Here is a 21,904-nt window from a genome sequence, read left to right as displayed (position 1 = left end):
TGCGAAAGCACCGTCACCATCGCGTCTCGACGGAGGCTGCCGGACTTTTTTTTATTTATTTATTTATTTATTTTTTAGCTCGGATATTTTGCTGCCTGTTTTGGATGAATGCTTTTATCACATTGGGGGCACTTTCTACTTTTTCTGGACGAGAGAGAGAGAGAGAGAGAGAGAGAGAGAGAGATCTGTCCCGTTCACGCCCCCTCCCAAAAACACACATCTGGCTGTTTCCAGCTAAATGATTTCACATCGCACGGGTGACATCACATGGGATAGTCCCCCGAGTTCTGTCCAATCATTGCGACGCCCTTTTGCGTAATGGGGTTCCCACCCTGTTGGCCTGCGTTCCACAGGTTTTCGGGGGGTTTCTGGTCTTGGCCTCAGAGCGTGCGTCCAACATTGGCATCATCAACGGGGGGGCTGGGGGGGGCAGGTTAACACAGCAGCGCGTCACAATCAATCAGTCAGTCACCAGTTCTCGCAGAGACTTGGATGAGATCGTAGTAGTAAGGTTTTTTTTTTTTTGTTACACTTTCTACATGTTTCAGTAGCATTTCAACCTAGCGTTGTTACCAAATGCAGGTCGCATTTTTTTTGAAAGACGGCGTTGTTGTTTTTTTTTTTTTACCCTCGTAGGTCCGGCTGCGCCTAAATCAAACTGTTTCTCCGTAGATTCCGTATTTCAGCCTAGTCGCTAGCAGTTCAAGTCGGTGCAGGCAAAGAAAAAAGGAAAATATTCGCTTGAAAACGTCCCTAACCACCTGCATTCCCATTTATATATTTGTAGTCATGGCAAATTCAGCACGTCTCCACCCTTCCGCTAATTCCGAGTTAGCTAGACGGGGGGAGTGGAGTGGGGGCGGGGGGGGGAGTTTTGAGAACACCGAAGTCACCAGAGTGAGTTTTGTGGAATAAGCGCTGCTGACGTTAAGCCTTTTTCCTGTCCCGCCTTGATTAATCCCACATTGGGGAAGTTTTTGCATTAACAGAAAGTAGTGCAAAGGAAGTGTAAATATTTATAGGGTACGAAGGAAAAACAAAGATATCTACATCTACGGTTGTGAGCAGTTGGGTTCTCTACCGCCATCTACATACATTTACAGTTTTCTCCCAGCGTAAGTCGGTAAATAACAAGAAACGAGCGTGACAACCGAGCGCTGGCCCCCCCAGGCTACGTGTTTGACTGCGCGCGTGTCCCTTTTTGTGTGCGAGTCAGGGGTTTGTCTTCCGTGTGTGTGTGTGTGTGGGGCCTGGGGTGTCTTGTGATAGAGCTGACACACTGCCTGAGAAATTAGACTACGGTCAGCTGTTGTCAAAAATTTGCTGCAATGAGTATGATTTTTCTGTCCTTTCCCCCCCACCCCAAACAAAAAAGAGGAGCTATCGCTGCACTTTTCTGCGTTAGTGTCAGAATTAGTGAAGCCACAGTGGGTTGTCAACACCGATCTGGGCTCCGGTGACGCCTGCTTACTGGGCTCACTGCAGCAACAAGGGGTGGGGGTGTGGGGGGGGGGGGAGTTGCTGCTGCAGCAAATATTACACATAACCTGCTCTCCCGTTTTTTTGTTTTTTTTTTTTTTTTTTGTTCTGTTTCGTCAAGAGATTGTTATTTATGCTTCTGCCTGTTTTTTTTAATAAGTGTGTCAACATGCGCCTTGCCTTGCCCAAAGGCCAACAACCCACCCACCCCCCTTCCCCTCCGCGGCAGCGTCAGCTGACCTTAGCTCACACACCACCAACACAAATGTTCTCCTCCCTCTCACTTCCTCCTTCTTCCACACCGTCTCCCGCTGTCTTTATATCATTCAGGCGTGGGCAAAATACGGCCCAGGGCCCATATGTGACCCGTTGACCTTTTGAATACGGCCCGCCTGTCTTAAAGAAACGATACTAACAGGAAGTAAGTCACAAAATAGCTGCATTTCATCCATTTCCCCCCCCCCCCCCCCAGTGTTTTCAGAGTCATTTCAATAAAGAGCCAAACACCGCGGCTGCTTCAAAGACACTGATTTTGTTGGAACTTTGCTTTGGGTCATTTTCAAATGACATTAAAGCACACGTTTTCTTCTTGTCCCTCATGATATGTTTTTTCCGCCATGCGATGGGTCACCAGACACTCCGTCCATCTGCTCCGGCTCCTCTGTCAGATTTTACAACCCACCGTGGCTCATCAGTCAAAACGCTTGACTGATTTGGCCCCCTGATCTACCCCTGATTATTTCCTTTTGACACCCTCGTTTTGCCCTTTTGTGACTCTTGTGACTCGAAGCCAAATGTCTCTCAATGTCTCAATGTCAGCTCTGTCTTTACATCATTCCCCTTCACTTCACCACTTACTGTGTGCTGTCGGTTTCCATGTGTCACTCACTCACGCTGAAACACTTGACACACCGGCCTTGATTCTGCGGTTAGCGTGTCAGGTTTCAACTCAAACAAAACATACAACGAGGACGTGAGGACTTTATTTTTTTATGGCAAGTTCTTCACATCCTCTTAAAACTTGTTAACTCACAGTTTGGTGCAAACCTCACCTCTGAAAAACGACTACAAGCGTGCGGAAACTTCCCGGAAAAAGAAGTCCGAAATTTGTGCTGCGTTCCAAGGAAGAACTCTGAGGTTAGCCTGTCAGGCGTTCAAGTCAAACAGAACAAATAACGAGGACAAGAAGAATTTTTTTTTTTTTGTCACAAGCCCCTCACATCCTCCGCCGTCCCCCTCGCCAGCTCTGTCAGCCGCACGGAGGAGTCCGCCACCCGGCGCGTGCTAGCATGCTAGCGCTAATGAGGCCAGCTGTCCAAACATGCAGCCTGGTCGGCAAGGGGGGGGTGGGGGGGACCACGGTCCCTTGTCGGTGCCAAGTGTGACTTCTCCAAACCATTTGTAACTGTATCGAATGCCTAAAAAAAAAAACCTGTCCGAAGGCCTTCAAACAGGTTTGTTATCGTGTACGAAGTCATTTTGTTCTCTTGAAACTATTTTCTCGAGAATCTTTGAACAGAAATGCTAAGTGCTAATGCTGCACTTAGCAAAATGCTCAGTGTGGTTATTATTAGTGTAATTTTAGTGCAACTACTCAAAAAAAAAAAAAAAAAATGTGTGGCACATCGACCTGTTGCCAGTGACTGGTCATTAGAATAAGAATAAGAATAGTAGGTTTTATTTCGAAGCGCCTTTCTCGACACCCAAGGACACTTTACGAAGACAAAACAAATGCAGTTAAAACAACAGACAAAAGCTACACACAGTAGAAGTCATAAAGAATAAAATAAAATGGAACAACACAGTTAGACAGAGTGAGCAGCGTGAGTTTGGAGTCTGGATTTGAACAGAGGAAGAGGGTCGATGTCAGTTTCGTTGGGATCGAGTCTGACAGACGACAGACAGAGAGTCAAATTGGCTCAAATGCTCCCCAGATGAATGCTAGCGCCGTTGGATTTCAACAGCTCACATCCCACAGGGCCAGAGGGCGGCAAATGTCGCATGGATTTCATCGCCAATGCGTGTTATTTTAATGCCGAAACAATTCCGCAAAGTCCTCGCAAACAAAGATTAACGGCGGCGTTGGGCTCCATCCAACTGCGGTTGCTGCTCAGTTTGGCCACGGTCTTATTAAGGAAAAGAGGGTTGTTTTTATTTGTCACCTATTACTGATGGACGGTAAGTAGTTCTACTCCTACACAGGGGGCCCTTCTCGCACATTCTAAAAACAGGCAGTACGGGACCGCAGCTGCTCTCGCTTTGCGCGCCAAATTCTTCCTCGTCCCCGAGAGCGTTGTTCTCGCTCAGAGGTTGAGTTAACCTCCTTAAACTTGGCTACGACAACGTCGGAGACGTCCTTTCATATCTTGAGCTTCTACTTCTTGCCGTCTCCCCGTAGGAACGGCGTCACGGTTCACGTAACCCACAGTTTGGTTCAAATCTTCAGTTTGTGACTCACAGTTTTGTTTCAAACCTTTTCAAATCTTCAGTTTGTGACTCACAGTTTCTTTTTTTAAAACCTCACCTTTCAAGAGCGACTAAAGAAACGCGGAAACCTCCAGAAAAGGAAAAAAATAAATAAATGTGTGTTCCGTTACAGCGAATAATAAATATGAAAACTGCTATCGCATTCAGGCCACACTGTCTGTTTGAATTGAAGGCCTCCAACCCTCACCTACCTCCCTGCAACCTTTCCCTCGAACCTTTATACACTTAAACAACAAAAGACACACAACCTCTTTGGCTCACGGTTTCCCGAGGTTGAGCCTCCTAATCGTCACTGAGTGTACAAAAACCGCACTTTCAGCCAGCCACCAGTCACTCTCGTTGCTTGATGGGCCGGTGATTCATTTTAACTGGGAATGGTTTGTCTGTCTCCCGACGCAGTAACTAACTACAGTGCGGTGGTGGACGCCGGCTCGGACTCCGAAGATGAGGGCAAGCTGCACATCGTGGAGGCCGACGGCGGCCAGGTGGACGGGACGGACTGCGACAGCACTCTGCCCGAAGACGAAGCACACTGCTCGGATGAAGGTGAGAGCCATGTGTGGGTCACGGAGCTGTTTTGATTCGTAGAGAAAGTGTTGGGTATTTGTTTTGCAGGACACACAATTCAATTCAGTAATTTCAAAAATGTACCAATTCGCTAGACATGAAACAAGAAACTGGGCCAGCTTTTTTATTTTGTGGGTTGGATTTGGGTCACCACTTCCTGATAAGGAAACAAATGTGGGTCCTGAAGGCTCTTTGTGGCCGTGTGTTCAGTGGCAAAGCAGAGGATCTTATCTTTCACCTGAAGTTTGCTGTCATCGTCTTCTCTTCTGTCTCGCGGGTTCTTTTTAGGGTTGCCACCCGTCCCGCTTTTCCCAGAATTGTTCCCGGGAAAAATAAAACCTCTCCCGGGGCACAATTTGTCCCGTTTTTTTTTTTTTTTTAGGGAAAATGACAAAACCTCATTTGATTTCCGTCTGTGGTCTAGATAGCGTAAAATACGCGATTGTCCCATATTTGGCAACTAAAAAACCTGTCCCGTAATGAACCGATACGGGACGCACTTCACTTTGTCCCGCATGTTTCGGGGACGCCTCCAGTACACGGAAACGCTGGAAAGTACTTACGCCAGGCCTTAGGTGGCGCTGTGGTTTTACGCCCTGAAGGCGAAAGGAGAAGAAGACCCGGAGCCCGGTGTATTTACAGAAGTAGCCGCTCGCTAGCATAGCGCTGCGAAGATGGCAAAGAACGCGAGCAAAAGACGGTGCGGATAGACGACCAATGCTGTCTCAATTCAGGGTCTGCGTCCTTGAAGTGCGCATTTTGAAAGGAAGTTGCGTCATAGCACTGCGCGAAGGCTCGTCCCAATTCCCAAGTCCTTAGGACGCTCAAAATGCGTACTCGGAATGCGCCCTCGTTTTAGCCGATTTCCAAGGTTGCACCGCTACTGTCCTTCGCGTACTTGTGTATCCCAGGATGCTTTACGTGCTGCTGCAAAGCATCCTGGGATCCTGGGAAGTCAGCTGAAAATAGCTGCATCTACTGGTAAAGACACTTCGTATAAATTCAAGTATTGAAATTTCACATAAAATATGCAGTTTTAACGTAGGGTTTTTACTTATTTGATCATCGAATGACATCGTTAGATGGTGAACCAATGGTTAGCTTGATGCTATAAAAACGTCACTCCCCCCCCCCGGCTCCAGGTGAATGTTATTTGATGGCAGATGGGGCAAGAATCTAATTCTATCGAGTTGCTCCATTAAGCTAAACCACAAGACCACCATAGGAGCTTCTAACCCTTATTTTCCGATCATTTTTTTTTTCCCGTTTTTTTTTTTCTCCCTAATAATTTGCTGAAACAAGTGTGGGACGACAGCGCCGATTCTCTATTTGCCAGCGTTGTCTTCACACGACGAGCGAGGCAAATAGAGAAGTGAATAGTCGAAGTGAGGCAAATTCGTTTGTTTTGCACCGCTACGCGCATCATCCGAAACACAAAAATCAGCTCAAAAGTAATTGATCCAATTAGACGCCCCCCCCCCCCCCTCAGCAAACCCCCCCCATCCCCACCAACATTTTCTCACAATATCTCGGTGTTCTTCAGTCTCCTTTCACACAGGGAAGCTGCCTCAGAGCCGCGTTCACCCCCGCCACCCCCGCCACCCCCGCCCTCCCCTCTCTGCATAAGCCGCCTTTGTTGCGCGCACAGGACGCAACAAAGGCGGCTTATTGCGGGCTCACTTTGTGCGATTTCACGCAACTCGCCGGCTTCCCAAGTTTAAATGACTGGGACGCCATTACAAGGAGTGTGCTGACAGCCGTAGCGGGAGAGTTTTTTCGCGGACCCCGCGGCCCCTTTGTCGGCTTTTGATTATCGCTTTACCGTTGCTTGTTGTCGTCGCGCGGTTCACGCGGTTCGCGACACTGCTTGTTCGTGAACTGCTGCGCGGCTAGCTTGCACACTACCGCAAGTACGGGAGCGCGGCCCCAGACCTCCAGCTGCCCAGTGAAGGTCCGACAAAGACTGCAGTTCTGGAGACCTACAGTTTTTCGGAACGTCCCTCATATGGAGCTGCTGGTGGGTACGGGGTAAATAAAAAAAAAAAAAAAAAAAAAAAAAAAAAAAAAAAATACAGATCTGAAAATGAACAGAAGACGGAACTTGTCAGGATTAACGCTTGTCCCCACTTCTTAACGTGCCATTACAACATCAGTCGTTGAGCCGTCTCATTGTGAACCTGCTGCAGGCCAAGCGAAGAAACGCCCCGCTGACAATATTACCACGCTTGCGTACCTTGACCTCATTGTGAACCAGTGAGCGAGAAAATAGGTACCGGCTTCCCAACTAAGACAGGTGGCGGCTTTCCTGCTGAGGGCAGGAAGGGAGGTATTAAAGAAAGAGAGGGGGTGAGGGGGAAACAAACAATGCCAGCACAAGTGGGAGACCTTCAAGCACAGGAAGTAGCCTTGGTGGCGCTGGTGGCACAACAAGCGCAGTTTGAACGTCTCGTTGCGAGTAGCCACTTCCGTTCCTGGGGGCAGGACGGCTGACGTCGCGCTCCGCAGCTGCAGGTGCCGAAGGACGTTTCAATCGGCGCCCGAGGCTGCCCTTCGCGATTGTGCCAATCCATGTTGTTGTTTTTGCGCGCCGTTGTTTCTCCGCTGCAGCCAGCGTGACGCGATCCCGCCAGTTGAACCCCACCGGGAATTTCTGTTTTTTTTTTTTTTTTTTTTTTTTTTCCCGTGCTTGCTCCACCTCACGGAAAAATTTGCAGTGCCGGTGGAACAGCCCTCTGCGATGTCACACGAAAACAACAACAAGAACAAACAAACGTAAGATGTTTCGGTGTCCATCCAAAACACCTTCATCAGTTGTTTCGTCCCCCCCCCCCCCAATCGAGAGCTCTTTGCACTCCTCTGTATGCGTTCCTTAGGTGTTTGAGAATCTGATCCTCGGGATGGACCAAGCGCTGTCTCATGGCGTGCTTTGTGCACAGGGGTGTTGCGCTTGGAAAAAAAAAAAAGAAGCCCTTCGGAACTTCTCAGGCAGTCCGGCCACATGTGGAACGACAAGTTTGTCTTCTGTTGGCCTTTGAAGTTCTGCCTCTTCTTGGTTTTGGATCTTTGGTGAAGGCCCATTCAGGACAGTGGCACTGTTTTGACGCTTGCTTCGTACGTTGCTGTCCTTAAACTGGTCTTTGGTGTTTTTGAATTTGTTCTTCATGTGCGGTGTTTTAAAAATTAAAAAAGAAATCCTCTTTAGAAGAGCTTTCTAACTGGATAAATGAATCTCCACAGACATATTTAGCCACACGTTTAGACACAGAGAAAATAGTTGAAGTGTTTAGAACAGGGGCGGCCATGTGCGGCCCATTGAACTTTGTATTCAGTTCCGCTGAACTTAAAGAAATTAAATTAATAGTAAGTAAGTCATGAAATAGCTGCATTTCATCCATTTTTTTCCCCATTGTTTTAAGAGTCATTTCAATAAAGAGCTAAATTCCACGGGGCTTCAAAGACACTGATTTTGTTTTTGATTTTGTTGCTTTAGTTCATTTTCAATGAACACGTTTTCTACATATCCCATGATATGTTTTTTTTTCCTCCTGTGGGGTGGCTCACCAAAACACTCCATCCATCTGCCGCTGCTCCGTCTCCTCTATCGCGTTTTAGAACCCATTGTGGCCCCACGCGGTCAAAAAAAAGTTTGCCCTCCCCTGGTTTAAAAGAGTATCTTTCGTCCATATATACCTCACAATTTATATGTAGAGAGAGAAGTCTCCCTGGCGCGCCTCTAAAAGGTGGCCCACTAATCTCCTCCTCCTCCTCCTCATCTCAAACTCAGGTTTGCGTCCAATTTAAACTCTCCCTTTGTGAGTGAGACACTTCTAAACAAAGGTAGTTTTTTCATTCCCCTTGATTGTACGGTGTCACGGGCTCTTTGGCCCCCTAGCTGTGATTGCATCTCAGCTCACAGTCCAGGAAAACCCTCATCTGATAAAGTTTCCCGTGGCACCAGATGACAGGGGAGAGGCCGAGTGTGCGTCGGACCAGCGGCACTATGTGCTCCAAACGGTCGTCGCTGGCCTGTATGAATTAACGAGACCTCATCAGAATGAAGTACACGTTTGCTTTATTGACGACTTCTTATGACTGCCTGATTCGTCGTCTCATCAAAACTGCCGAAAACAAATCAGAACAAGTCACTATCCACTGCCGCGTGTTCTAACAGCAGCAGTGTATGTAGCACAAGTGCAGTCGCTCCTGATGTGGCCGCTAGCTTAGCTAACTTCTTTTTGAATTTTAATTTAGTTTTCAAGTTTTCGGCACGTGTTATTACAATGTAAAGATAAGTCTGGAGGCTCTCACAGAAAAATGACATCCGACATTTTCAAAATAATCCCCCCCCCCCGCCCCCGCCCCCCTCACTGGTGTATCCTGCGTCTGCGATGCACATGCAGATCGTGAGTCGACCCTCCAGACAGAAAAAAAGAAGATGAAATGTCCAGCTTGTGAGCAGCCAGAGATAAGCAAATACCTCAACATCTATTCTCGACCGAGCCTCCTTGTTGGTGGGATTTCAAGCACAACATCCCCCAACGAGTGATCGTTGCCCATTCGAGCCGTCGGTGCAAAACCTTATCACTTGACATCCCAATCCGAGACACAATCGCAAACAAGTCGGGCTTGGCTTGGCTTGGCTTGCACGGTCGCAGGAAGCCTCCGGGGCAAAGGTTGGCCGGCGGAGGGAAATGCCTCCCTGGGATACTGTTACTGTTACCGGTATATTGTGTTGCAGATATCGAACAGAAAAAGGATGGCCCTGTGATTTCAACCAGTGTCTCTCAACTGGTGGCTCGCAACCCAAAAGTGGCTGGCGGAGCTGTTTTGATTGGGTTTTGTGGCTTCGTTGGGAGTTTCCCTTTTTTTTTTTTTTTTTTTTTTTGTAAAGGGGAGGGTGGGGTGGGGTTCAATACATATATATAGAGAGAGATAGAGAGAGAGAGACAGAATGCTGGCCATTTATTATTTATTCAATAATTCCGATGACTTATTTACGAGACACGATAGACAGTTGGCTAGCGCTTTTATTTTTGTGGAATAAATTTGGGTCACGACTTCATGGCGAAGGTGATACTTGGCCAGGTGTTTGCCAGCTTTGTCTTCATACAATTGCCAGTGTGTTGAGTTTAGGGTAATTCGTTTTTTTTATTTTTTATATATATATATATACACAGTATACAGTAATTGATCCAATTAGATGAACTCTCTCAGCAAAATCCCCTCTGCAGACATGTTCTCACAATCTCCCCTCACACAGAGAAGCTGCCTCAGTTGAAGCACGCGTGTCTATCCTACATGGGGGGGGGGGGGGCTGTCAGTTTGCCTTGCAAGTTGCAGACGTTAAAAAACTAAACGCAAAAAAAAAAAAAAAAAAATCCGGACAAAGCAGACGAATGTTGTGATATGACGATGACGGTATGATATATTTTGGGAACCTGTTGTCGGAGACTCATCAGCATGACTCTTGACGGTTGTGCAGTCTGCAGGTGAGGCACAACAGAGTGAGAGGAGTGGGTGCCACGCAAGCGATTGGGACCAATCAACAGAACTTTGATTATAGTTCTTAGCTGCAGACCTTGCGTGAGTGCACTCTAAAGCCTAGTCTAACTCAATACTCCTAATAGCGCTCATGAGCGGTGAACCTCCAGCATTCAGACCAATTTGCTCGGATATGATCTTAGCCTGAGGGCCGAACCTCTCAAGTGAACGTTTGAGCGCGCGCATGCATTTGTGTGCTACGTCTGCAGCCAAACCAACACAGTACATCACGACAGTGTTAATGCTACCTACGTAGGCTTGGACTCGGTCCCAAATGATCTGGCCCCGGCTCACAAAGCACTATCAAAAGGGTTGCTATTCAGGCGGAACAAAGGGCTTGCTGCTCGTACATCGCGTATTGTTATCGTCACATTATCGTCGTCGTCGTCGTCGTCGTCGTCGTCGTCGTCGTCGTCGTCGTCGTCGTCATCATCATCATCACAGATCGAGTAGGCCTCTACAGTATGTGGTTGCGTGCCCCATTTCCGGGCTGTAGAGCCCGTTGCAACGGAAGGGGCTCGGCAGTATGTACGGAAAGAATGAAAAGAAGAAAGAAAAAAAATTAATGAGATCAAGCAATAAATTCCCTCGCGATTGCTCATCAGTGCGCCTCCGTGCGTTTCGCAGTCAAGGAAGACTGCGGGTCAGATGGTGAGGATGACATGAGCAGAGACACGCTGGTGGAGGAGATGCTTCAACAGAGGGACACGGCCGTCATCTACCCAGAGGCCCCTGAGGACGAGCGCCAGCGGGAGGCTTCACCGGACGCCACTTTCAGTGATGAGAACGGTACCTGACATCCATCCCTTTTTTTTTCTCTCTCTCTCTCTCTCTCTCTTTCACCATTTAGCACATTTATCTTCAGGCAAAAGAAAAATAAAGCCCAGAAATACACAAATACAAATTTGGCTTGATTTACGATTTTTATATTGGTAAAAGCTCATTTGGTTTTTCTTACCCTTGGAATGGTTCATACAAGAATATCCAGAGATCAATAGGGGACTTTCTCCCTGTTAGCTGCCGTCTTGCACCGCCGTATTTCTAAGGAAGCCTGGTGTGGACAATCCAGCTGCCTGACAGCGCATTTCATATTTAGTGTTGAACTCTGCCGTCCGACAAAATAAACCAAAGAAGAAGAAGGTGGACGAGGTATCCAGGTTTGTGTGCGCTGGCTACTGTAGTTCACTGGCAAGCTCGGGAGAGCTTAGTCGCAGAGAGGGGAGCGCAATCTTGTCAAGCCCTTACATTTCATAAAGGTGCAACAAAACACTAATTCATATGTCAATATGTAGATAACTTGTGGAATAATCCAACTGCCCACGGAATGCAAATATCTTGGTTTTCCTCTTCCTCTTATTGATTTTTAATTGATGTAATTTCCCTTCTTTTGCACCATATTGTTGCTGTAATTATGGAAATGTCCACAATCCACAATGTGGGATTAATAAAGGCATTCTATTCTATTCTATTCTAATACTCCCCCGTCTCACCTCAGGTAATTCCCCGACCCCCATGAACAGACTCTCCAGCAAAATCACACTTTGATTTTTTTTTTTTTTTTTTTTTAAAGTGCTGCACACTGAGGCCTTTGTATTGGCTTTTGGCTTTGTCTTAACACCGAGGGAGGAAGAGAAGAGAGAAGAGCAGGATGGCGACTCAGGAGGGGGAAGAAGAAAAGAAAAAAAAAAAAAAAAAGGAAACACCTGAGTCAATTTGTCACGTATGTTGCGAGCTGTGAATCACAGCTTTGTGGGCGATAATCCGTCAGCAGTGTACGCATCGCGAGGCCCCCGCCGAGCCCGCCAGGGAACTACATACATCACCTGTTAACCAAGTCGGGCTTTAATCTGTGTGGGAGTTGGTGAAACTCAGACCCTCTGTTGGCCAGCCCTGGTTTCTGGTGTGTTCGCGTGTGGGTGTTTTTTGTCTTTTTTTTTTTGTCTTTTTTTTCTTTTTTTTTTCCTTCTAAAAACGCACAATAGGCAATAAGAAACATCAGGAGCATGCAGAGTGCCAAGTAAGCAGCTTGTACTGTTCGTCCTGTTATCGACTTGCCAATAATCTCAGCAGCGGGGAGGCAATGCTACGCATCGGCCTCTTTCCAGTTGGTTACCTGGCATTTGTTTACCTGAGGGGGAGTGACCTCGCTGAGACTGGCCAGGGCTGTTAGTGTTAGCCAGTCATGTGCAACAGCAACCGTGAAAAAAAAAAAAACATCACCTCTCCATTGACCGTGTGTGTAAAGACCGGTGATGTAGTCGAAACTGCAACCAACCAGCCGAGACCAGGACACGGTCGAGGCTAGAGAGCCTTGAGATGGAGACAAGACAAAGACTGTATATATATATATATATATATATATGTATCAAAGGAAAAATCACGAAACAGAACAAATGACCAATATCTTTATTTTAGTTCATTATGTTTCGTTTGGTTAACATTTTGCAGCGATTTTGAACCATTTTCAAAAAAAAAAAACCAAAAAAAAACAACTTCGCTAAAACTTCCTAAAAAATTTTTTTTTTTTAATTAACTTGAAATAATTTAACTGAAATTGATTGTATGCCGAACGTGGACCAAATGCGTTGAAACCTGTAATGTCTGAGCTCAACACCAAAAGCACACCGATCTCCCTCATGGTGGTTGTGAAAGACCTCAAAGTTCTGAGAGGCCAAAACAAAAGATTTCCTTCCTTTTGTTATCGTGTCACTGCAGCGTTGGCTGAGTCTCGACCGAGACTCTCGATCAAAAATCCCCGGTCTTCCCAGTCTCGACATCAAGACCAATTTCCACCACTACGAGCCACTCTCATCGCTCTCTCCACCTGTCGTCTTTTTTTTTTTTTTTTTCTTCTTCTCCCCTCACTCAGGAACTCCACCCGATTTGTTCTCCCAGCTGCTCACCTGCCCGTACTGCACGCGCGGCTACAAGCGCTACAGCTCGTTGAAGGAGCACATCAGGTACCGCCACGAGAAGACCAAGGAGACCTTCAGCTGCCCGGAGTGCAGCTGCAGCTTCCCTCACCGCGCACTGCTGGAAAGGCACCTGGCGGCTCACAAGAGTGGACGGAATCAGGTAAAACGAAAGTTTAGCTCCGTTCACCGCCTCAGAAAAACACGGTGGATTTTCACCTCCTGCTGAAACTGATGTCTGATCTTCCGGAAGGCAGACAAAAAACAAATTTATCGAAGTGTTGTAAACGGACTTTTAGGGTCCCAATAAAAGTCGTGGACTCCTGTCGTGAATAAGTTGCAGTGTAAAGGTTGTTGTTTTTGTTTTGTTTTTTGTGTGCGTGTGTGTGTGTTGCATGTCACCAAGTCCGCTCTTTCCTTGTCCGACAGAGACACGCGATGCCGGCGGCAGGCAACCGTAAGTTTAAATGCACTGAGTGTGGCAAAGCGTTCAAATACAAGCATCACCTGAAGGAGCACCTACGCATCCATAGCGGTGAGCGAGACAACCTCTGTCACCAACGCAAAGTGTGTGCGCGTGTTTGTGTGAGCGAGTGTGCACGAAAGTCCATTTCGGCTGCGATGTCTATTGAACACTTTTTTTTTTTTTAACGTTTGGGCGAACTCCCTGTATTCAGATGCTAATTGTGTTGTTTCTTTTTTTTAACACTTGCACACATATGTAAATAACATGTATGGAGAAATTAATGTATTTCTTTTTAATTCACTATTTGCACTCTTTTTTTTAAAAAATTATTCTCTTTGCATTGTAGATGTCGCTATAACTATGCTAATTTTTCCCCAACGTGGGATGAATAATAAACAAAGGCGTCCTTCTTCCTCTTACTCTTCAGGTCTTGCTTGATTTGCCGCGGTTATGTTTTCTTTTGGCGCCACGGGAGCGCAATTAGAGCGGGGCATTTTCCCAGCGTCGCCATCGCATCAGCCTCTGAACATTACGAAAAAGCATTACCTTCCTCGCCGTGCGGCTAATAGCCTCGCCCGCTCGTTTAGCTCCATTAATCCGCTGATGTCGTTGCAGGAGAGAAGCCCTACGAGTGCTCCAACTGCAAGAAGCGCTTCTCCCACTCTGGCTCCTACAGCTCGCACATCAGCAGCAAGAAGTGCATCCGCGTCGTCTCAATCAACGGCCGGCCGCACTTTGCGGGCGCCGAAGCCCAGAACCGGGACGCGTCGCCCAGCGCTCCCCCGTCCTCGGCCCCGCGCGGCCGCACGAGAGAGAAGCTGGGGTACGACAAGCCGCTGCAGCGGGAGCAGCTCTTGGCCAACCGGATCAAAACTGAGCCTGCGGACGACGAGTACAAGCCCGTGGCGTTGCCCACCCCAGCAGTGAGCGCTGGGATATTCAGCGTCGGAGCCGCGGCCCCCCTGCAGGGCACGGTGCAGGCCGTGGTGCTGCCCGCCTTGGGTTTGGTGTCGCCCATCAGCATCAACCTGGCCGACCTGCACAACGCCCTCAGGGCGGCGGTGGACGGCAACGTCGTCCGCCAGGCGCTGGTGGGCGCCGGCAAAAATCAGACGCTGACCGCCGGAACGCTCCCGCAGCAGCTCGTCTCTGCCATAAGTCTGCCTGTCGTGGGGCAGTCGGTCGACGGGAGCGCGCAGATCATCATCAACTACAGCGTGGACGCCAACCGGGGCCGGCTCGCGGCCCACAACTTGAAAAAAGAGGCCGAGTCCGGCCCGCAAGCCCCGGGAACTACTGACATGTTTAGCCTCCAGAAGATCCCGGAAGACCTCACCGTCGGCAGGCCCAGGGAGACAAACGAGAAGGAGGAAAAGACCACTAAAACCTGCCTGCTGTGTGATAGTTGCCCCGCTGGGCTGGAAACAATCCCGGCCCTCGACCACTGCAAGGCGGAGGGGCTCGGCCTGAACGGACGGGGCCTCGGTAAGCCCGAGTCCGCCGCGGTAGCGAGCCTGCTGTCGGAGGGAGGACTCTGCAAGCAGCCCAAAAACCTCCTGTCCCTGCTCAAAGCCTGCTTCGCCCTGAGCGCCGAGTCCTCCAAGGGCGAGCTGTCCGAGATCGCGGACTCGCTCAGCCTGCCAGCGCACGTGGTCAAAAAGTGGTTGGACACGGGGCGCGAGGGCCAGGTGTCACTGGGAGCTCCCGGATCGCCTTCGGCAGGCGGAGAGGACGCGCGTGAAGCCGGCAGCGTGGTGTCCCCGGTCCCGGGGAGGGACGCCGCGCTCGTAACCCCCTGCGTGACCCAGGACAGCCCTCCAGAGGGCGCCACGGCGGAGGTCAATGGTGCTCGCAGCTCGCCGCCATCGCCCGTGCCGGTAAACCTGACAGCCAGCGGTGGTCCCGTCCGAGGGCGTCCTCCGCAGAACGCCGAGGGACCCCTGGACCTGTCGCTGCCAAAGCCGTTGAGGGAGGAAACGGAGCGAGCGTTGGGCATGGACCCCTCCCACTCCCTCGGCCCGACCAATGGGGACGAGCCCCTGAACTTAACTTGCACGAAGAAAGACGGATCGGCCCTCCTCGTCGGCCTCGGAGCGCCGCGCGAAAAAAGCCATCCCAGTGCCAAACCCTTTGAGAGTGTAGCCGCAATGCATTGCCACAGGACACTGACCACTAACGGCAGCAACCACCACCAAACCATCCTGATCCCCCAGCTGGCTTATACCTATACCACTACAGCAAACAGCCCTGCAGGGACAGAGATGCAGGAGATCATCCACCTCAATGGAGTCAAGGTGCGCAAACCAGTCCCTTGTTTTTGCGCGGTGTAATTTTAGTCGAGGAAATGAGCTTATTTGCTTGGGAATTAAGGAAAGATTTTTTTTTTTTTTTGGCTTTTCCTTTCTGGACTATAATTTCAGAATCTGTGTTCCAAAACCACAAGGAAATCGCTGCCTTTTGTAATGTCACAAATGGCACAATATATTAATAATAATATATTGTTTTCTGGAATGGTTCTGAGATTTGGAATAATTTGTAGTTCCTTACCGCAGGCTGAAAGGAAAAGTGATTGGTATAATTATGGTTGCCTTTAACTCATCCGAGCACAGTCCTTTAGCTAGCAACCAGCTTAGTCGATTTAAAAAAAAAAAAAAAAAAAAAAACTGTGTCCAGCAATTGTAAATATTGTAAAAGTTAACATTAGTTCATCCTGTGTCAAGTCAATATTGCATTGCTGCCTTTAGCTTCTTCGAGCAGCCAATCATTTTGTGCTGATTGGTTTATTAAAGGCCAGTGACTTGCACCGAGATTCGAGTCTATCTCTACGTTTGGAGCAGCCGGTCACAGCATTTGGTCAAGATCACGACTCCTTCCTCAATAAAAGCAAAACAAAACAAAAACAAAAACAAAAACAAAAAAACAATTCACGACGTGAAACAAAGCAAAATCGAATTAATAAGACATATAGAAAGTGCTTTGTGAAAAGGACGGCCATTAGTTCTTCATTGTGCAGACACCCAAGGGGTCGGCAATTATGTAGATTTCTCCGCTCGCGTGTGACTGATCTCGCAGTGCCGTCATGCAAGGGGACGTGAGGCTGCGCTTCACCACAGAGCCTCCATTGATCCAGAGCAATCTGTTTTCAACGGCAGGTCTCTGTCTCCATCGGCGTTATTGTCAGGTGTGAATATGCATCGATCCGCCGCGCTGGGCCAATAGATGTATTGTCCAATGTTGCCCAACGTCATGTATTATTGCCGCGTCCGCAGACGCTTTGTCCTCCAAAGAAGACAGAATGTGAGTCGGTTGGGGAGGGAAACGGGCCGAAAAAGTTTCTTCCTGGTCAGCAGGCGATTGGTTGGTGCTCGCCCACAGACCTAAGCATTCTGCAAAGGGAAGCCACGAGAGTGACACGATGTCCCTCTGTTTTTCCGCCATTAAAAAAAAAAAAAAAAAATCTTTTTTTTTTTTTTTCCTGGCTGTTTGTCTGTCATGAGTTGCCGAAAGTCATCTTCTCATTTTCTCCAGGAGGAGAGGCAGGACCCCGAGGGCCTCTCTGCCGTCGAGGAGCAGAGCGACTCCGACTCGGGGCCTCAGAGGAAGAAGACGAAGAAGACGGACAGCGGCACGTACGCCTGCGACCTGTGCGACAAGGTCTTCCAGAAGAGCAGCTCGCTGCTGAGACACAAATACGAACACACAGGTGAGCGCCCGCCGCAAAAAACTTCCCGCGAAGCGCTGCCGAGACTGGGACTGAAGAGAACGCGCACCCAGAAATCGTCCGCCGCTCGGTGGAAACATGAGTCAGAGTTTGAGCAACAGAACAGAAGAAAAAGGGGGATTTTTTTTTTGTTTTTTGTTTTTTTTGTTTGTTTTTTTTTTTTGTTTTTTGCGAAACAGTGCAGAGCAGGGTGGACACCTCCATTCCAACAGGTATTACTCAACATGTACAGGGGAGGACTGAGAAGTCCGTTTCCGCCAACTCCCCACCTCTGCCAGCTTCTCGTGTGAACAGCCAAGTGTTGCGAGAGGGAGCGAGGCGAGCTCTGCTAGTCATTTTCGACGCTTATTCCACTGGCCGAGCTCCAGGATGACATCATCGGCAAAACTCGCTGGCGAGCTTCCTCGAGGTTTTTCGGCCCCATTGTTGCGATTTTGCTGCATTGTTTCAAAAAAAAAAAAAGAAAAAAAGATGACGCGAAGATCTCGAGCTTTTAGACCTTTCACAAAACACCTTGGGGAGATTCTTCACCGTGACAACTTTTTTTATTTTATTTTTTTTTTTTTTCTTCACAGAGGTATTGTAAATAATGTTTGGTCTTGAAAACCTCGACGCTTTTCTGACCCCTGTCATTTTAGATAGTGGGAAATTCACTTCACTTATTTGCTTTCTCGCACTAAACTTTAACAAATTGTGACACATTTCATTGACTTTCTTTTGAACAATTCCCTGGGTTATTTATTAACCGATTTCTTTCGCTTCTCCAAGTTTTCCAGAAGGGTGTGTGCCCATGTTCCATAGCTCTGGAAATCAGTCATTTTTTGATTTTTACAATGGGTGCTGTTGCCTCACGGATACCTCGTAGTTAAATGTCCAGTGTGTAAAATGTGACGTAATTTATGATTTTTAGACTGCTAAAAGCTCAAAATACTGCCGATGAGTCCATTAATAAAAGTGTTTACTCACAGCACAATAAATGTAATTTGGTTTTCCTCTCCGAGAACGCTTCTTATATGGATATAAGAACATAAAGGTACTGCAAAGGTCTCGCTCTCAATTAGCTGCCATCCTGCGCCGCCGTATTTCTAAGGAAGCCTGGTGTGGACAATCCAGCTGGTCTTACAGCGGGTTTTGTATTTAGGGTGAGCACTGTCCTCAAATAAACCAACAGAGAAGAAGAAGGTGGGCGAGGTATGCAGGTTCGGGCGCGCAGGACACCGTAGTTCACTGGCAAGCTTGGGAGAGGGAGGACACGAAGTCCCTCAGGGGACTTGAGTGAGGAAGCGCAGCAATCTAAAATGCAAAACTGCTTGATTTTTTGCTGTTTCTTCTTAAATATCTCTCAGAATATTACACACTGGACCGTTGAGTCATAACAACCCACAGCTGGGAGTGATTTGATTTAACCCACTTTCAAGCAGGTCAAACAAAGCATCAATTCTTTGCAGGAAGCGAAAGTGCAACATTTTATGCCCCCCCCCCCACCGTAGATGCCCAGAGTGGCGGAAATTGATGGTGCAAAGGTTGTTTTTTATCACATTTCTTCCTCCTCCTCCTCCTCCTCCTCTGCAGGGAGGCGGCCCCACGAGTGCGGCATCTGCAGCAAGGCCTTCAAACACAAACACCACTTGATCGAGCACATGCGGCTCCACTCGGGGGAGAAGCCGTACGAGTGCGACAAGTGCGGCAAGCGGTTCTCGCACTCGGGCTCGTACTCGCAGCACATGAACCACCGCTACTCCTACTGCAAGAAGGAGGCGCAGGGCGGCGGAGGCGGCGGAGGCGGCGGACGCCAGAGCCCCGAGGAGGACCTGGAGGTGGAGATGGAGTCCCAGGCGGGGCTGCCGGGCCGGGGGCCGTGGCAACAACCGGAGGGGCGCGACGAGGAGGTGGAGGAGGCGGAGGAGGAGGAGGAGGAGGAGGGGAGTGAGGAGGACGAGGAGGAGGAGAAGGAAGACGTGAGTGGCGTCCAAGTGGTGAAGATTGGTGACGACAGAGAGGAGGAGAAGGAGGAGGAGCAGGAGGTTGCGCTCGCGGGGGACGGAGAGGTCAAGGAGGAGGAAGAGGACGACGCCTGGCAGGAGGAGGCGCCGAGGAGCCTCCAGGAAGGAGTTAAGGAGGAGGAAGAGGAGGGGATGGACACGGCGGGTGAAGGTGCGACGGAAGGAGAGGGAGTGGCCGCGGAGACCCGTTCCTCCTCTCAGTAGACGGTTGGGAAGCAGCAGCAGCAGGTGACGATGATGATGATGATGATGATGATGATGAATGGTTGTTATTTCACTACTGTGTAGAAATCCAGGTGCCTGATAAAAAAAAAAAATACACACACACACACACAAAAAAAAAAGAAAAACTGTGACTTTTTCCGCAGGGAAAAAAAAAAAAAGAGAGATACTTCACTTTTTAAAAAGAAAAAGTCCAAGACACTTTTAAAACAAACAAGGCAAACACATTCTACAGACTTTGGAAGCTGCGGAGGTGAACACGTTTTTAGGTAATGTTTTATTACTAAAACACCTAGGGGGGTTTTCCTTTATCAGTGTTACTGACTTTGTCGCTCGCGTTTTAACCTTTGAAAGCTGTACATTTGGAAGATGTTTCTATACCTTTTTATTGCCAATGTACTAAAAAAAAAAAAAAAAAAAAAATCAGTATTTTCTGAAGATGGAAGAGAATTACGAGAAATCCTGTGCACTACAAGTGGCTTGGTTTACCTGTGGTTGAAAGCGGAGGGGTTGTTTTGACCACTCAGTATTACTGCACTAAAGGTACCGCGCTGTCGCCCCCGGGCAGACGTGAGCATGACGTCGTGTTTGGATTCATCGCCATGTGAATCATCGTCGCGATCTTTTGATTTCCTTTGATTGTGTTGCGGGCCTTAAGGAAAACAAACAAACAAACAAACAAACAGACAAACATTGGCAAGCAGGTGAGAGAGTTGTGGAAGTTTCTTCATGTCCTGTGTTTAAAGCGAAAACACAAAAAACAAACAAACAAACAAAGGTTTGTCTTTTTTTTTTTTTTTTCAATGATTGGGCTTAAATGGGAAAGTCAATACTGCTGTTCGTGCCCATTAGAAGACGCTGCTTAGCCAAGCTTAAAACAGCGGGCCGTGGATCGTTCTGGAGGCGTTTTGTCAAGCAATTTAATTCTGTTATCTGAAAGAAAGAAAGAAAGAAAAAGAAAAATTGCAGCAAAATTGACAAAATTGAAGAAAATAATTCATGTTTGAAACTCTTAAGTTTGGAAGTTTGGGATGCTACCACGTGCTGCTCTTCATGTAGCTCACGCGAGGACGAAGAACAACGTTGTTTTTCTCATCCACCCAACCCACCCATCCATCCATCCGTCTTCCGCACCCGCTTCCACCTGCTCTGGTCCAACACTTAACCAACTGTCTTACCTTCCGCGGGACTTTTTTTTTTTTTTTCTCAACACCTAGATTTATGCAAAGAAAAAAAAATAAGATTAAAAAAAAAAAAAAAAAATCCAACAGAAGACTGACAAAACGTGCCACTGAATCAACGTTCGTCAACCTGCTGGGATCAGACGTCGCGAGGTCCCGGGTCAACTATGAAGCCGAAACACTGTTGACTTCAGTTTTACTGCCACAACGCAAAGAGAGGCGGCGTTTTCGCGAAATGCATGTTTTTTCGCGCCGTAGATCTCCGATTAGTTCACCCGATTAGTTTCATTTTGAAAACATTTTTTTTTTTTTTTTAACCCGGGCGGCTACGAGAACTTCGCTTTTCAACGGCCTGCCGCCCGCCCTCTCGAAGCGTATCCGGTGCACTCGTCTCTTCAGGTAACAATGACGTGGTCAGAGAGAAAAACAAAGCCTATAACTTTAATTCTGCATCATTTTTTTTTTTTTTTTTTTTTTTTTTCTACCTGTCAGTATTAATTTCAGTTTTATTTAAGTTTTGTCGTCGTGTTGTGTTCCGTTTCAGTGTTTGCACACAGTGTTTTCAGCAACGTCAGTGTTAACCCCCCCCACCCACCCCCAGGCAACATGGATGTATCTGTTTTAAAGTTTTGTATTTATGTGTTTATTTTTTATATATATGTGTATGTCGTTTTGTTTTGTTTTTCCGTCATGGTTATTTATTACATAATGTAGTGTACAATACTGTAGTTTGTATTAATACAATAATATATTTTAGTAAGGGGGTGGGGGGGGCTGGGGGCTGGAGAGGGCGAGATGAAAAAAGGCAAGAGAACCACAAGCTTGGCAAGCGGAACCAGGTGAGACTCACTGGTTCACTTGGAGGAAGTTTTCCAAGAGTTTTCCTTGGATGGGGGAGAAACTGGTACCCTGCGAACAAATAAAAGAACGGAATCTTTAACTTCCCCCGTGTCCATTCTCACGTTATTTTTCACTTTTTATTGCCCACTCTAATATGAAGCTACTGATTTTTTTTTTTTTTTTTTTTTAACTAATAGTATGTCTTATTGCATGGATGTGTGCCATTCTATTGAAAGCTTGCCCTATAACCACACAAACTGTCCTTTTATTATTTTATTGTTGTTGGTTTTTTTTTTGACAAGCCAAAATGTTGACGTTTACTTTCTAATGTTACTTGTACCAACTCTGTTTCTTAACATGTTCGTGTCAAGACCACAGCCACTTTTAGGCCTCATTTTAAATGCCGTTCTATTGTTTGTTTTTCATTTGTTTCACTTTCTTTTGTTTTTTGTTTTTTTTATGACTCCCATCTCACAATAAAATGC

The 21,904-nt window shown here is 47.5% G+C and overlaps 1 protein-coding gene and 1 long non-coding RNA gene across 2 annotated transcripts in view; both read left to right on the top strand.

Annotated features, from left to right (window-relative positions):
- Positions 1 to 21,503, top strand: part of LOC142899534 (uncharacterized) — an 87,900-nt gene extending 66,397 nt beyond the window's left edge. Inside the window, exon 2 of the long non-coding RNA XR_012928782.1 lies at positions 19,826 to 21,503. This is a non-coding gene — a long non-coding RNA (uncharacterized LOC142899534). The remainder of the gene's footprint in view (positions 1 to 19,825) is intronic.
- zeb1b (zinc finger E-box binding homeobox 1b) overlaps positions 1 to 21,503 on the top strand; it is a 39,898-nt gene extending 18,395 nt beyond the window's left edge. Inside the window, exons 2-8 of the mRNA XM_076043161.1 lie at positions 4,366 to 4,512; positions 10,702 to 10,863; positions 12,944 to 13,149; positions 13,416 to 13,521; positions 14,068 to 15,746; positions 16,981 to 17,155; positions 18,746 to 21,503. Coding sequence (XP_075899276.1) covers positions 4,366 to 4,512; positions 10,702 to 10,863; positions 12,944 to 13,149; positions 13,416 to 13,521; positions 14,068 to 15,746; positions 16,981 to 17,155; positions 18,746 to 19,380 — 3,110 coding nt within the window. The 3' untranslated portion in view covers positions 19,381 to 21,503. The remainder of the gene's footprint in view (positions 1 to 4,365; positions 4,513 to 10,701; positions 10,864 to 12,943; positions 13,150 to 13,415; positions 13,522 to 14,067; positions 15,747 to 16,980; positions 17,156 to 18,745) is intronic.
- Positions 21,504 to 21,904: the final 401 nt, after the last annotated feature.

This window comes from Nelusetta ayraudi, unplaced genomic scaffold (genome assembly GCF_046127955.1).
Source record: "Nelusetta ayraudi isolate G7.1 ecotype Tasmania unplaced genomic scaffold, CSIRO-AGI_Nayr_v1 ptg000073l, whole genome shotgun sequence".
Taxonomy (NCBI): domain Eukaryota; kingdom Metazoa; phylum Chordata; class Actinopteri; order Tetraodontiformes; family Monacanthidae; genus Nelusetta; species Nelusetta ayraudi.
Note: the sequence above shows the minus strand (reverse complement) of the source record. Positions and strands in the feature narration are given on the sequence as shown.